Source organism: Trichosurus vulpecula, chromosome X, assembly GCF_011100635.1.
Source record: "Trichosurus vulpecula isolate mTriVul1 chromosome X, mTriVul1.pri, whole genome shotgun sequence".
NCBI lineage: Eukaryota > Metazoa > Chordata > Mammalia > Diprotodontia > Phalangeridae > Trichosurus > Trichosurus vulpecula.
This window is the reverse complement of record NC_050582.1, coordinates 26,108,751-26,122,300: the sequence shown is the minus strand read 5'-3', so window position 1 is coordinate 26,122,300 and position 13,550 is coordinate 26,108,751. Positions and strand designations below refer to the sequence as shown.

At 53.3% G+C, this 13,550-nt stretch overlaps 1 protein-coding gene across 2 annotated transcripts in view; it reads left to right on the top strand.

Moving 5' to 3' along the window:
* The first annotated feature begins 769 nt into the window (after nucleotides 1-769).
* Nucleotides 770-13,550, top strand: part of SLC16A2 (solute carrier family 16 member 2) — a 106,546-nt gene continuing 93,765 nt past the window's right edge. The window contains exons 1-2 of one of the 2 annotated variants that reach the window (XM_036739784.1): nucleotides 771-1,080; nucleotides 1,201-1,276. In XM_036739784.1, the coding sequence (XP_036595679.1) occupies nucleotides 988-1,080; nucleotides 1,201-1,276 (169 nt within the window). In that variant the 5' untranslated portion in view covers nucleotides 771-987. Of the gene's footprint in view, nucleotides 1,277-13,550 lie in introns of both variants that reach the window. The other variant, XM_036739782.1, reaches the window with a different exon arrangement.

The following is a 13,550-nucleotide window of genomic DNA, read 5'->3' as shown; positions in this document are numbered from 1 at the left end:
CCAGAAGGGGCGGGGCCCGGCGCTTCGGGGCCGCCTCCTCCCGGCCCCCGGATTTGCAGGCCCCGGGCGCTCTGGGGGGCAAGAAGGGGTGGGGGCTTCGCCTTTAGGGCCGGGAGGGGCTTCCCTGCACCCACCCCAGAGTGATCCCCGGGCGCGGGGGCCCCCTCGGGGCCCACCTCCCGGGGAGCCAGGCCAGGGCGGGGCAGCCCTGGGAACAAGGGGGCAGAGGGGGTGCCCCTCGAGGGCAGGGGTGGGGTCCGACGCCCAACCATCTCTTTTCCATTAGAGGTGAGCGAAATGCACCCCTTGCTCTGGGCTGGTGCTTGGGTGGCGGGAGGAAGGGGCCTGGTCATAAGTCCGAGCGGAGGAGAGCACAGTCGCCATCCCCCCCCCACCTCCGCCCTCCTCCCGCAGGGGATTCGGGCCCTCAACCCACCGGGAGGGCTGGGAACCCGGGGCCCGTCTGACCTCCCCCTTTCCTTTCTGACCTCGCCTCCCGCCCTAGCTTTGGTGACCAAGGGCGGCTAAGTTTGGCTATAGAGGGGAGGGGGCGGGCCCGAGGTAAGGGGGGGGTGTATGGGGGGAGGAGGAAGAGGAGGAGGAGGAGAAGCGGTAAGAAGGCTGTAGCGGCTGCAGACAGTGGGAGGAAGGGGGGGGAGGGAGGAGGAGGAGAAAGGGATGACAGGGGGAGAGGGAGAGGAGGGGGGAGTAGGAGGGGGGTGGAGGAGGAGGAGGAGGAGAAGGAGGAGGAGGAGGAGAGCAGGGTATGAGGGACCGTCTGTCGCGGGACGGTCTGGGCAGCTAGGGCGCTGGGCCGGGAGGAGGCGGCAGGAGCAGTAACAGCCGGAACAACAACAGCCGCGCCGCGCGGAGCCGCGCGGAGCCGAGAGCCGCGCCGAGCCCAGCCCAGCCCAGCCCAGCCGTGCCGCGCCGCGCCGCGCCGCGCCGTGCAGTCACCGGCTCCCCGCGCCCGCGCCCGTGATCGCGATGGCCCTGAAGAGCCCCGAGTCCGGAGGAGAGAAGGGGCCCTGGGAGGCGGAGGACAAGGAGCCGGCGAGCAGCCCCGAGCCCGAGCTCACGGTGAGCACCCGCAGCCCCGGCTCCGGCCCCGGCCCGGGCTTCCAGCCCCCCGAGGGGGGCTACGGCTGGCTCGTGGTGTTCGCCGCCACCTGGTGCAACGGCTCCATCTTCGGCATCCAGAACTCCTTCGGGATCATCTACACACTGCTGCTGGAGGAAGAGAAAGGGGAGAAGAGCCAGCAAGAGTTTAAGGCAGGTGAGTGTCCCCCACTCCCCAAGCCCTGCAGCCCCACTCCCGCCACCACCTCGGCGGCACTCACCTGGCTGGCCTTTCCCTCCGCTCTATTCGCCTCTGGGAAAGCGGCTGGCGTGTGTGCGCCTGGGCACCCGCGGGCAGGCTCCCGACCCACCTGCGCGCCCTGCGGCTCCTGGGACTGACACGGGGGACCCCATCGCCCCGCTCTCCCCAGACTCCCAACAGCCGGCCTACGGCTCGGGCCATCCTGGCTGGCAGGCAAGGTCCCCTGGGCAGGCAGAGCTCGGAGCAACCGCCCCACTGGAAGCAGTGAACTTTTTTTTCCTCGCAGACATTTCCATCCTCACCTCCCGGGGTTTGTTTAAAATACTCAGTGCGTGCGTGTGTGCTGGGGTTGGGGGCGGGGGGAGGGACAGTATTTACACTTGTGTCTCGTCCCAAGCCGAGACGAGGAGGAGGGAGGTAAGCGCTGACCCGGTCCCTGAGCTCTCCAAAGAGCGGAATCCGCTTCTGTGGTCACGGAATGGCTCGGCACGGGCCGGTTGCACTAGAAATGCTTTAGAAATTTTGGCACATCGGCGCGCAGACAGGCACATGGCAGGCGTGCGTGTGTACAAGTGTGTATGTGTGTATATACGCTTGTGTGGGGGTGTATGTGCGTGTGTGTATGCGCACGCTTGTGTTTTTCTGCCCTGGTTAGAACTTGCCTTGCCGGGGTCGCCCACTGCCCGCCGCCGTCCAGTCCAAGCAAAGCATGCCGTATACCCCGTCCCCCCAGTTGCTGGTGGTGGGACCCCCAGCAACTGCTTGCCCCCCACCGCATTCCTAGCCCTACACTAGAGTCTGGGGGCTTCGGTCTGCGAAAGTATGTGTGGGAACCTACGTCAGACCCCAGGACCCGAGGGTCCCACCATTGGCACCAAAGGGAAGCCAATGAGGGTCTTGATCCTCTCGATAGTTGTGGGATGGGGGCGGGGTAAAGGTCTCCTTTCCCTTCCTAAGTCATCAGACCCGGGAAATTTGCGAGCGCACACGCACACGCACACACACAAACCACAGAGCCATAAAATCACAAGAACGACCGCCCGCCCGCTCGCTCCTTTGCTATTAAAGCCACACGTGGGCTCTGAGGGTTCAAGAAAATCAAAGGGGCCTAAGCCTCCTTCCCGCCCCATCGTAGAAAAGTCTGTGTCCCAGTGTAAGGACTGAAGGCTCTAGGAAGTGCCCTCTGGCCCAGGGCACCTAGGGTGCCCAGCCCAGCCGAACCCAACGCCACCACCAATGGTCGAAGTAGGACTCTAGAGTTGACCTTAGCCTGCTCTTTGCTGGGCTTGGCGAGGAGCCGTAGGCCACCCTCCCTACCTACCCCCAGGGAAGTTTTGAAGCTGGGGGATGGGGTGGGGGTGGGGGACGAGGAAGAGATGGACCTCGGAGGCCTGGAGACAACCTTTCTCCCAATGGGCAAAGGGTTGCTGGGGGAAAGACGGGGTCCCTCTGTGCCCTACAAGGGGCGATCACCTGGGCGTTTTGCCCACACTTCGCGCTCAGTTCATTGCCCTCGGGCTGAGGAAATTGGGGTGGAAACCTCTTCCTGAATGACCCATTCAGTGTCCCTCCCCCAAGCGCGCATTTAGGGTGTTCCTCCCCCAAGTACCGCCAATTCTGGGGCCTGCTCCAGGGCCCGGGGTGTGCTAACTGGTATGTGGTAGGGGCCTCGAACTTGGAGCCTGCTTGGCTCTTCGGCCAGAAATCTGGCCACCTGCAAAGGTTCCTTATGGCCCAGCCTGGACCTCCAGAGGAAAGCTTCGGGGTCTCCTTAGCTCATGGCCTGTGGGGTGCGGTGAAAAGCAACCGTAGTGTCAGCAGACCTAAGTTTGGCCGTCTGCTCTGTGGGACCTTAGCATGGCGAGCTCTTTGGACTGCAGTCTTTCGTTGGTGTTTTCCACCCTCTGGGGACAGCTAGCTACTCCCTTAGCCAAGCTTTGTGTCTTCTCCCTCCCCCTCCCCACCTCCAGCGGTGAGCAGAATGCTTTTGTAGTTTTGGTTTGGTTTGGGGGTTTGGTTTTGGTTTTTGCTAAATAAATGCTTCTGGTTTCCCTCACTGAGCCTCAGTTTCCTCATCTGTTGAATGGGGACAGAAATGACTGCACCTACGACTTTTCAGAGTTGGTATGAGGGAAGAAGACCTTTAAGGTGCTGGAGAAGTGTGAACTATCGATAGCTGGTGTTTAGGGAGCTGTCCTGGACCGTCCCTATTGCCAAGTTCTTGGTAGCTTGGGGAGGGGGACCAACCTTAGCACAGCTGCTGGCAGCAGATGGGCAGCAGAAGCCCCCTTCCTTGCTATCCCTGTGGGGCTGTGCCCAGAGGGAAGATAGTATGGATTGAGGGTGGGAGGAGAAGGGAGAGGCTGTGTGCTACAAGGTCAGAGGGGGTTTGGACAGGGCTCAGCCCTGGGCCTGTCATTACAGTCACAACGAAATGCAGATTCCTCAGTAAGAACTCGCTCTTCTTCAGAAAGGGCACAATTGGCCCCTCTCTGCCATTCCTGAACACCTAGGGCTTCAGTGCCTCCATGGCCTCTTCGAAGCCCCCTAAACAAAACCAATGACATCTTTCTATCGCTCCCCTTAGGCCACTCCGAAAATTCCAAATGGTCTCTGTCTGGATTTCCATTGCCTTCATAGAGGTCCTGGGAATGTTAGCGCATCAAGGGACCTTTGAACAGAGAATGTTCGAGCTGGGAGGGGCTCTGAAATCAAAGTATTTGGAGTCCAAGAGATCTAGACCATTAGCCACTAAGCTGGAGGGAACTTCTGAGACCATCTAGACCAGGGCTTCTTACCCTGGGGCCCAGGGACACCCAAGGGGTCTGGTGGATAGATTTGGGGGATGGTTTGTGACCTTAGGTGGGAAAACAATAAGGTCTTTGATTTTCGCTCACCTCTAACTGAAATGGTGTTTCCTTCAATGCTTTAAAAACATAATCCTGAAAAGGAATACCCAGATTTCACTAGAGTGCCCAAAGGGGTCCATAACACAACAAAAGTTGAGAGCCTGCTATTCTAATCCAGTCTCTTGAAGGGTAGAGAACTAAGCCCCAGAGAGGGATTGACTTGCTTGAGGTTGAAGACCTACTCAGTGACACATTCAAACCTAAGACTCCTTCACTGTAATGGCTTTTGGTTTTCTCACCTTCTCAATGGGAGGAAGAAGGCAGAGGGACAGGTTTCAGAATTGAAAATAAATTAAAATTGAATTTAAAAAAATTCAACAACCAAGTCTTCTGATCCCAGCCAAGTCAAACAACCTTTCCACCACACTCCCCGTTCCTACCCATTTTCCTTACTCATTATACCCCCTCTTACTCATTTTCCTCCAGCCACCAATATTCCAGTTCTGAGGGCTACCTGTGACAGTGGGGATTTTGATACCATCACCTTGTCGGGGCCCTGCAATGATCAGACCACCCACTCTGTGTCCAGCCCTATAACAGGAGAGTAGATACAGACAAAGACTCCTCAGGGAGGCAGGGGAGAATGGTGGCCCATTGCCCATTTTTCTTCACATCTCTGAAATTCTTTGCAGATTGAAAATTCTATGATTCTAACTTCACCTGATTTGGAGAGGCTGTGTCCCATGATGAAAAATGTGTTAGATTTGGGGTTGGGAAAGAACCGGGTTGGAATTCCCATTCTGGTATCTGCCAGCTTCATGAGCTCAGGCAAGACTCTTTATTTCAGTTTTCCCAAACATCAGATGGTATCCTGGGACCGGGGGTTCCTAATAGAATTTATCCTGCCGATGTCACCTGCTTGGGAGGGAAAAGCTTTATCAATATGATTGTGAGTTTCTAGAATCATCATTGCCTTATAATTTCATTTCACTTGGCTTCACTTCCGCAGGGCCGTAGGCCTGTGCTCATTTGCCCACCTGAAATCTTCCTAGATAACCTTGAGGGGAGATGCACTGCCTCTGTGGCACTTGGGCATGCCCTGTCCGTTGAGTGCAGGGGGGAGCAGGCAGAGGCCTGGCTCTCAGCCCGTTCTGGAGAGGAGGCTCTAGTGAAGATTCATGGAACCAAACCCAAGAGAACTGGCAGTCCAGTGGTTAGGAGGTCGGCTCCTTGTCTAGAGGGCCTCTGTGCATGGAAGCCAGCTGGGGGGGGATGGGGAGAGGAAGACTGGGCACCCCCCCCCAAATGGCAACATGAAACTTTTGAAAAGCATTGCACTGTGGAGAGGTATTGCTGAGCTCCCTCCCCCTCAGGTGGCTCCTGGGAGAAAGAACACACTTCTCCCCCTCCCCAGACAGTCTCAGTGGAATGGAGGTGGAGGGTGGTTAGGTGCTCAGGTCCCCAAGGCAAACAGCCAGGTGCTAGGCTTGGAGGAAAATAGCAATGAAAACACCACACTGCTCCTAGAGGTTTGAGGCCTTGCTGCCTGTGTGACCTTGACAAAGTCACTTCCCTTCTGCACTTCAGTTTCCTCCTCTAGAAAACGAGGGGATGGGATTGCTATCCCTTCTGTCTCTAAATTCTATGATCTTTAGTCCAAGCTAAACTGATCGGACCATGCTCAGAGAATCCAGATCTAGAAAGGACCTTGGGAATGAGGAAGGGACTCCTGCAAGAGGAAAGTCCCTCTACCAATACAGATCTACACTTTCTCTGTAACTTGTGGTCTTAGAAAGTTGCCTGAGGCACTGAGAAATTAAGGGATTTGCTAAGGGTCTTGAAGCCAGTGTGTGGTTTCTCTCTAAGGCCAAGGCCAGCTCTCAGTACCAGACTGCCTCAGAGTGGACCTTAGTGATCAGATTCTCCACCCCCCTCAATTTTATAGAAGAGGAAGATGAAGGAGGCCCAGAGAACGAAGGAGACTTGGCCAAGGTCACACGGATAGTAGGAAGCAGAGGCAGAAACCAGCCTTTCACACCACACTGGGTTGCCTTTCTGACAGCTTTAAAGCTAATATCCAATATAAGGTTGGGAATCCAGCTGGGTAAGTGTCTGTACATTGGGGCTGACCACAGTGCTGCTTGGAGGAGGCCCAAGTTAACCTGTTGAACAGGTAGGCCCAATGTGGGCTCCTGGTGGGCTAGAAGAGGCAGCCCTGGAAGGCCAGGATCGAGGAGTTAGTGATGGTGCCAAAGGATTTTATGCAGCCTCAAGTAGCTGGAGCTGGAGAGAAAGGTAGACCAAGGCAGATCCCTGAGCAGGCCCAAAAAGAGACATCTTTTACAGGGCCATTCCAAAGTGCCCACCTAGTGGGAGGCCTAGGCTGTTTGGCACTCAGAGAAAGGAGGACTGGGTAAAGGGGGCCCAGGATAGGGTGATAACAACAACAGTACTATGTATACAGGGCCTTAAGGTTTACAAAGCTCTTTATTTCATCCTTATAACAATCCTAGGATGTAGGTGTTATTATTCATTCCATTTTACAGACAAGGAAACTGAGGCTGAGAAAAGTTAAATCAGAGTCACATATCTAGTAAGTATCTAAGGTAGGATTCAATCTTAGGTCTTCCTGATTCCAAGCCCAGCACTCTATCCACTGTGCCACCAGCCCCCCATGATAATCATTAGCCACATTTCTATGGCACTTTGAGGTTGGTAAAATGTGTTCCTTCTAACCACTTGGTGAAATTGACACTGCAAGTGTTATGCCCATTATACAGGTGAGGAGACTGAGGCTCAATGGGGTAGAGTGACCTGTTCTGAGTCACACAACTAGGAAGTAACCAAAGTAGAGATCCAAGCCAAGTCTCTTCTGGTTCCAGGTTCAGTGCGCTGTTTGCTGGTGGAAAGGTCTGGGGATCCTCTGAAACTGGCTGCCGGCTCCTCCAACTCTGGTGAGGAGGCTGGACTAGCAGCCCCCTACCCAGCTGCTAGAGTGGGTCCCAAGCTCCAGGGCTCACAGATTCCTTACACCCAAGGTCAGCTCTCTGTCCCCAGGAGCTGAAGACCTGGGCAAGAGCCCTGCCTGGGGAGGCTGGAGGCTGTGAGTTCTGACTTCGCAGGGCCTTCCCAGCTCTGCTTTTCTGTGCTCTAAGGACGTTGAGCTCTGCTAGGCTGCGTCGAACTGGAGGTTCTATGACATCACCTTCTTTCCCACTCACCTGGCGTGAGTTGTGACTCACTCATGTAGGCGAACAACCGAGATCTGCCAGGCTGCCTGGGGGCTGGGGGTGGGGGGAGCGGGAGAGCAGAGGAAGGACCGTAGAGACACTGGAAGTGGTTGTGCTTTGTATCCAGAGACAGTGTTGCTGCTGCTGCTGCCGCTGCCACCACTGCCACCACCCTTATGTGAGGGTGGAGCAGGCTGGCAGAGGCTTTGCAGATGGGCTGCCCAGTGGGGTGTGTCTACATGGCTCTTTCTCAGTTTGGGAGCTGGTTCCTAAAAAGTTTGGTAGACTCACAAATGCTTCAGTGATTTGAGGTCATTTCTTTGCCTCCCAGAGGCAGGCACAGTAACATCCATTTGCTCATTGATCCTTATGACAGCCCTCTAAAGTTGGTAGTCATGCCCATTCTACAGAGGAGGAAACTGAGGCCCACAGAAGGAAAATGACTTGTCCCGTTATGCAACTAGTAAGTATTGAAGTAGGGACTCGAACCTGGCTCTTGTGACTCAAAGTCCAATACTTCAATGTGGCATTTTGCAATCTGGGCATCTCCAAGCACTCTGCAGGCTTTCTGGGATGAGATTTTTCTTATACTCATAAGCCTCTGGCCTTTTGACATAGTGGAGAGAGCCCTGAGATGGTAATCAGAAGAGCTGGATTCTAGGCCCAGCAGGATCTTGGACCAGTGACTTGGCCTTGAGCCTCAGTTTCCCCCTCTGTAAACTGAGGAGCTTGGACTGGATGACTTCTGGTGTCCTTTCCAACTCAGAACATTCTGGGGCCCTTCCAGTTCCCCCAAGGTGTTTAGCAGCAATTTTACTGTACTCGGTGCATAAGACTATGAAGAGGAAGCCCTCTAGACTTGTTTCTATCTGTGCCCACACCAGTTTCCTAGGAGAAAAGCTCTTCTTTCTCCTGCAGTGCCTTTAAAAAAACCATTTGTTCTCTTGGCTTGTACCAAACAAGTGCATTTTCATCCTGAAAAGGGATGAGGGTTTAGTGATTAAGCTCAATTCGCAAGAACAGGCTTTGTTAGAACACACACACACACACACACACACACACTCACACATGCTTATGCTAACAAGTGTCAGAATCAAGATCCAAACCCAGAGTTCTTTACTCTTAAGTCCTGTGCTCTTTCCAAGATGGCTTGGATTTCATAATGGTCAAGGCTCTTCCCAAGCCCTGACATCCTCTGTTCTAAGGCCCCTTCCATCATTTCCATCCTCCATTCTAAAAGCCCTCCCACGTCGGATGTTTTCAGTTCTAAGGGCTCTTCAGCCTCTGACATCTGTCCCTCCCAGTTCTGAGATCTTGTGGTCCTTCCTAGTTGGGGTATTCTGTATCTTCAGAGGCTAACACAAAAAGAGTTGAATATGAAGCCTATTAGAGCCACAAGAGGACTGGTCAGTCTTATTTCACCACCCTGTAAGGGGAGCTGGAGAAATTCACACAGTGGATGATTTCCCCATTCTCCTCCCTACCCAAGTACCTCTTCTAGGCCTCCCTGATTAGATATGGGAGTCAGATCTGGGAGGACAGTGGCATGCCAAAGTCGGGGACTCTCTCCAGCCCCTGGCCTTCCAAGATGCCTGCAGAGCACTAAGGGTTTTAGGGGGAGATGTTTTCTTTCACGTCCTGAAGGTGGCGCTGTGGGTGCTAATGTACAATCCAGTGGCCGGGGCTAAGCTCTGGGAAGAAGGCACGTGCTCCAGAACCCCTGCAGGTTCCCATCCCTTTGGCTTCTACTTCTGTTTCCCGGGGCCAAGGTAGGGCCTTGGAGGAAGGACATTCTCCTCCCCAAGTGTGCTCCTTCTCAGCTCCTGGTTATCACATTCCCTAGACAGACTTGCTCCACTTCAGTGTTCTGGGAAGAGCTCTGAACTTGGAATGACACAGAAGATCTGAGTTTGAATCCTGGCTCTGCCATGAATTCACTACCTATGTGACCTTGGATGAGTCCTTTTCCCTCTCTAGGCCTCAGTGTCCCTCTCTGTGAAATGAAGAAGTTAAACACTATCAGAAAAGGGATCACCCTTTTCTCCTTGCCTTGGTCTCCCCAGCTTCCTCATTACTCAGCTGAAGTTTGAGACCCTGTTAAGAGAGCCCCATTTCACATTTTAGCCCCTTCTCTGTCATGGTTTCCATTCCTCTGCACCCCTACATCTGGGGTCTAGGGAGATGGGAGCCCTCACATCTCCATCTTCTAGGAGTCAGGGTTACTGTAGTTACCATGGCTTTTGGGGATTCTCTTGCTGCCTAGTCCCTGTGTTAACATGGAACCAGGGCAGGGGAGGGGAACCTGGGGCCTCGAGGTCACAGAATATGCAGTTTGGATTCAGTCAAAGGGCCGCACTTGAGGACCTAGAGGGCCACATGTGGCCTTGAGGCCGCAAGCTCCCCACCCCTGGACTAGGGACAGTGCCAGGACAAATGCCGCAGAATAAATGCCTCCTCCCCCATCTCTTTCTTCACCCCCCTCCCTCCCCACCTTGCCCATAACAGTTCAGACACAGGTCAGGGGCCAGCTATTTCCCATTGCCCCAAGTGATCCCGGAGACTAGAGCGGACTCCAGGCTAAGCCAGAACTAGATGGTCATTAGTCAGCAAACATTTATTAAGTACCTACTAATGTGCCAGGCATTGTGCTAAGCACTAAGACAGACAAGACAGTCTCTGCTCTCAAGGAGCTCACAGTTGAGGGTGGGGAACACAACATGCAACTATGTACAAACAAATTGTACACAGCATACATCTGAAATAACAGACGGGAAACACTCAAATTAAGGGAGATCAGTCCCTTAAAGGCTTTCTGTAGCAGGTGGGAGTTTAGCTAGGACTCGAAAGAAGCCAGGAGGCTGAGACGAGCAGGGAGGGTATTCCAGGCATGCGGGCCAGCCAGCCAGTGACTATTCCCAGAGTCAAGATGGCACACGGGAGGAAGGAGGCCAGTGCCACTGGATGGAAGTATAAGGTGTAAAGACTGGAAAAGTGGGGAGCTCGTTTAGGGCTTTGCATGCCTGACAGGGCAGTGCTAGAGAGCCAGATTACTGAGTAGGAGAAAGTCACATGGACAGCTGAGTGGACTTATTGCAGGCAGCCCTACCAGCAGGAGAAATGATAGATACCAAGCTCCTCAGAACTTTTCTTCCCCTGCTTTGGTGAGGCAAAAGGAAAGTGGGACCAAACTCAGTATCCGAGCAGGGCCTTCCTCACCAACAATTGGCGGGAGCCACAGTATAGTGGCAAGAGTGCCTAGCCTGGAGTCCAAAGAGACCTGGCTTGGAATTTCTGTCACACTACTTAATACCGACACTTCCTCTTCTGTAAAAAGGCGTAGGACTCCATGCCCTCTGAGGTTCAGGCCAATCAGCACACAGCTCCATGTCCCCTTCGGTCCCTTCAGCTCCACACAGAAAATCTTGTTCTTTTTTTTTTATTCATTGCAGCTATATATATATATAGTCTGTTTTTAATTCCATTTAATTTAATTTTTAGTTGCAGATTCTCCCCTTCCCCCACCCATTGCAATGGCAAGAAATACAAAACCCATTACAAATGTGAAGTCATATAAAACAAATTTCCGCATTAGCCATGCTCGGGGTGGGGGTGGGGGAACAAACAAGACAAAGAGAATAAAAATCTGCTTCCATCTATCTGCACAGCCAGTCCTGTGAGTTTGGTAACAGACAAGGTTTTCCCTGAGCTCCCCGAGGAGGCTGGCCGAGGGTCCAGGCTGGCAGCACAGGACTCTCTAGTAGATGGCGCCCTTCAATGTCACCCCCCCAAGCAGAGGCAGGCCGACCTGTTCAGGGGTCTGGGCTGGTAGCACAGGACTCTCTAGTAGATGGCACTCCTTGACACCCCCCCCCCAAAAGAGGCATGTAGCACAAAGCATTAGTGTGTATTAGAGACTTCCTGCCACTTACTAGTCATGTGCCCTTGGGTGCTCAGTTTTCTCCTCTATGAAACGGGCACAGTGATTCTTGCCTTCCCTCCCTATCATGACTGTGGCAAAAAAAGTACTTTGTAACCCTGAAAACATGCTAGAAATATGTTATCGTGTTTGACCAAGAGCAAGGGAGAATGGTAAGTGTGAGCATAGACAGAGCCCAGCAGAGCCAACCCTGTCATTTTACAAATGGGAAAAAGAAAGGGAACGTGACTCACCCAAGGTCACACAGCTGGACCAATCCAGAAACATGTGCTGAGTGCTAACTGTGAATAAGGCCTTCAGAGCCTGAGATAGAGAAATCAAAACAAACATAAAAAGATAGTGGCCAGGACAAGGCGTGTGTGCATGCATGTGTGTGCCAGAAGTGGGGGAACAGCAGCACCTGAACTGACGTATAGAGCTTTTGACCCCAACTCATAGGGTTTGGGGAGGAGAAGGAGAGGAGAGTTGGGAGCCTGATGACAGGACCTGAGTTCTAATCCTCCTCCTGGTAAGCTCTCAGAGACCCTAAGCAACTCACTTCCCTGCCCTGGGCTTCAGTTTCCTCATTTGTAAAAAGCAATGGGTTGGGCTTGATGGCCTCCAAGGTTCCTTCCAGCTCAAAAATTTATGATCCGGTGACCCCACGAGCTAGGGAATAAAAACGTTATCACCCCTTTTTTTACAAGTGAGGAAACTGAGGCCCAGGGAAGGAAATTGACAACATCTGACGAGTAAGTGTCAGAGCCCAACCCAGAACCCAGGTCTCCTGACTCCAGGCCTGCTGCAGAGGCTCACAGAGTGGCAGAGAGAACACATGGGGGGGGGGGGGGCATGGTGACTATGGCTTCCATCTGGGGGGGAGTGGACTGAGAGCAAATAAGAACTCACATGTCTAAAGCAACAGTGGCCTTAGCAACCTCAGTTGCCCCTCCTGTGGTGTTGGGGTTTGCACCTAGCTATTTTGAGTTCCTTGAGGGTGGGGACTTTTGCCTTTCTGTATTCCCAACACTTAGGGTAATTCCTGCTATTTAGTAATAAGGTCTTAATCACATGTTGACTGCCTGCCTTATTCCACATCAGCCCTGTGCTAATTCAAATATGTGTGGCCTTATTTCACAGAGGATGAAACAGAGAGGTAAAGACACTTGGCAAAGGTCACACGGCTTCTAAGTCTTCCAGCCAAGTCTCCACTTCCCAATCCAGTGCTGTGTTTGTCTTCTGGCCTCCCCCTGTCCCAACTCTGCCCTCTCATGCTCAGAGGCTGCCAGCAGCTGGGGATTTGGACTGGATGCTGGAAGGTGGGGGGAGAAAAACTCTCCTGGCCTAGTGAATAAAGTGAAGGCTGTTACTCCAGACTGCAGACAGAACCCTTTCCACCAGAGAGCCAGGGGCCCCATTCTGCCCTCCCAGACCCTCAGAGGTGGGAAGAGGAGGAAAGAAACAATGAAGCTACCCCTTCCAAGGCCATGGCTTGGGGAAGGCCTAGTTCTGACGCTTAACTGCCAAGAGAGCCTTCCCTACATCCCCCACAGGGTGTTGGGAGGCCCAAGTGAGATAATAAAGGAATGTAAAGTGTTTTGGAAACTGTGGCTGGCCTCAGAAATGTGGGTGACTGGTCTTAGGATGTCATGGCCACAAGGTCACCCCAAATGAGCTGGGAGTAGGATCTAGGCCTCCCAGGCTGCTTCAAGTGGAGTCTCTGTTCTGTGTTCCAAGGACCCAAGAGAGACCCCTTTCCAGTCCTCACCACTTCCCAGTCATTTAGGCAGAAAAGAAGACGTAGGAGATTGCTAGGCATTGACTCACTTCCCACCCTCCCACCCCTAGAATTATTCTGCCCATTTCTTGTACTATTACAGCCTCTCCCCTCCAGTTCAGGCTTCACACTGGAGCCAGAGTCATCTGTCTTACATATCTTACAGATCTGATCAGAGGACCTGGATTCAGATCCTACCTTTACCACTGAACAAGTCACTTTTCCCCCTTTGGGCTTGTTTTCTCTTTTATTAAATGAGGGGGTTGGACTACCCCTCTAAGTTTCCAGCTCTAAAACTCTGATCACATGAGCTCAGCCTCACAGCTTCAAGAAAGTTCTTCAGAAAAGCTACCCCCAGATCCCTCCTGCTGTCACACGGGGCATCCCCTGGCTTATTTCACCCCCATGCTACTAAGCCAGTCTGTTCTTGTCTTGCCCTGGCTTATTGTCCCACCTC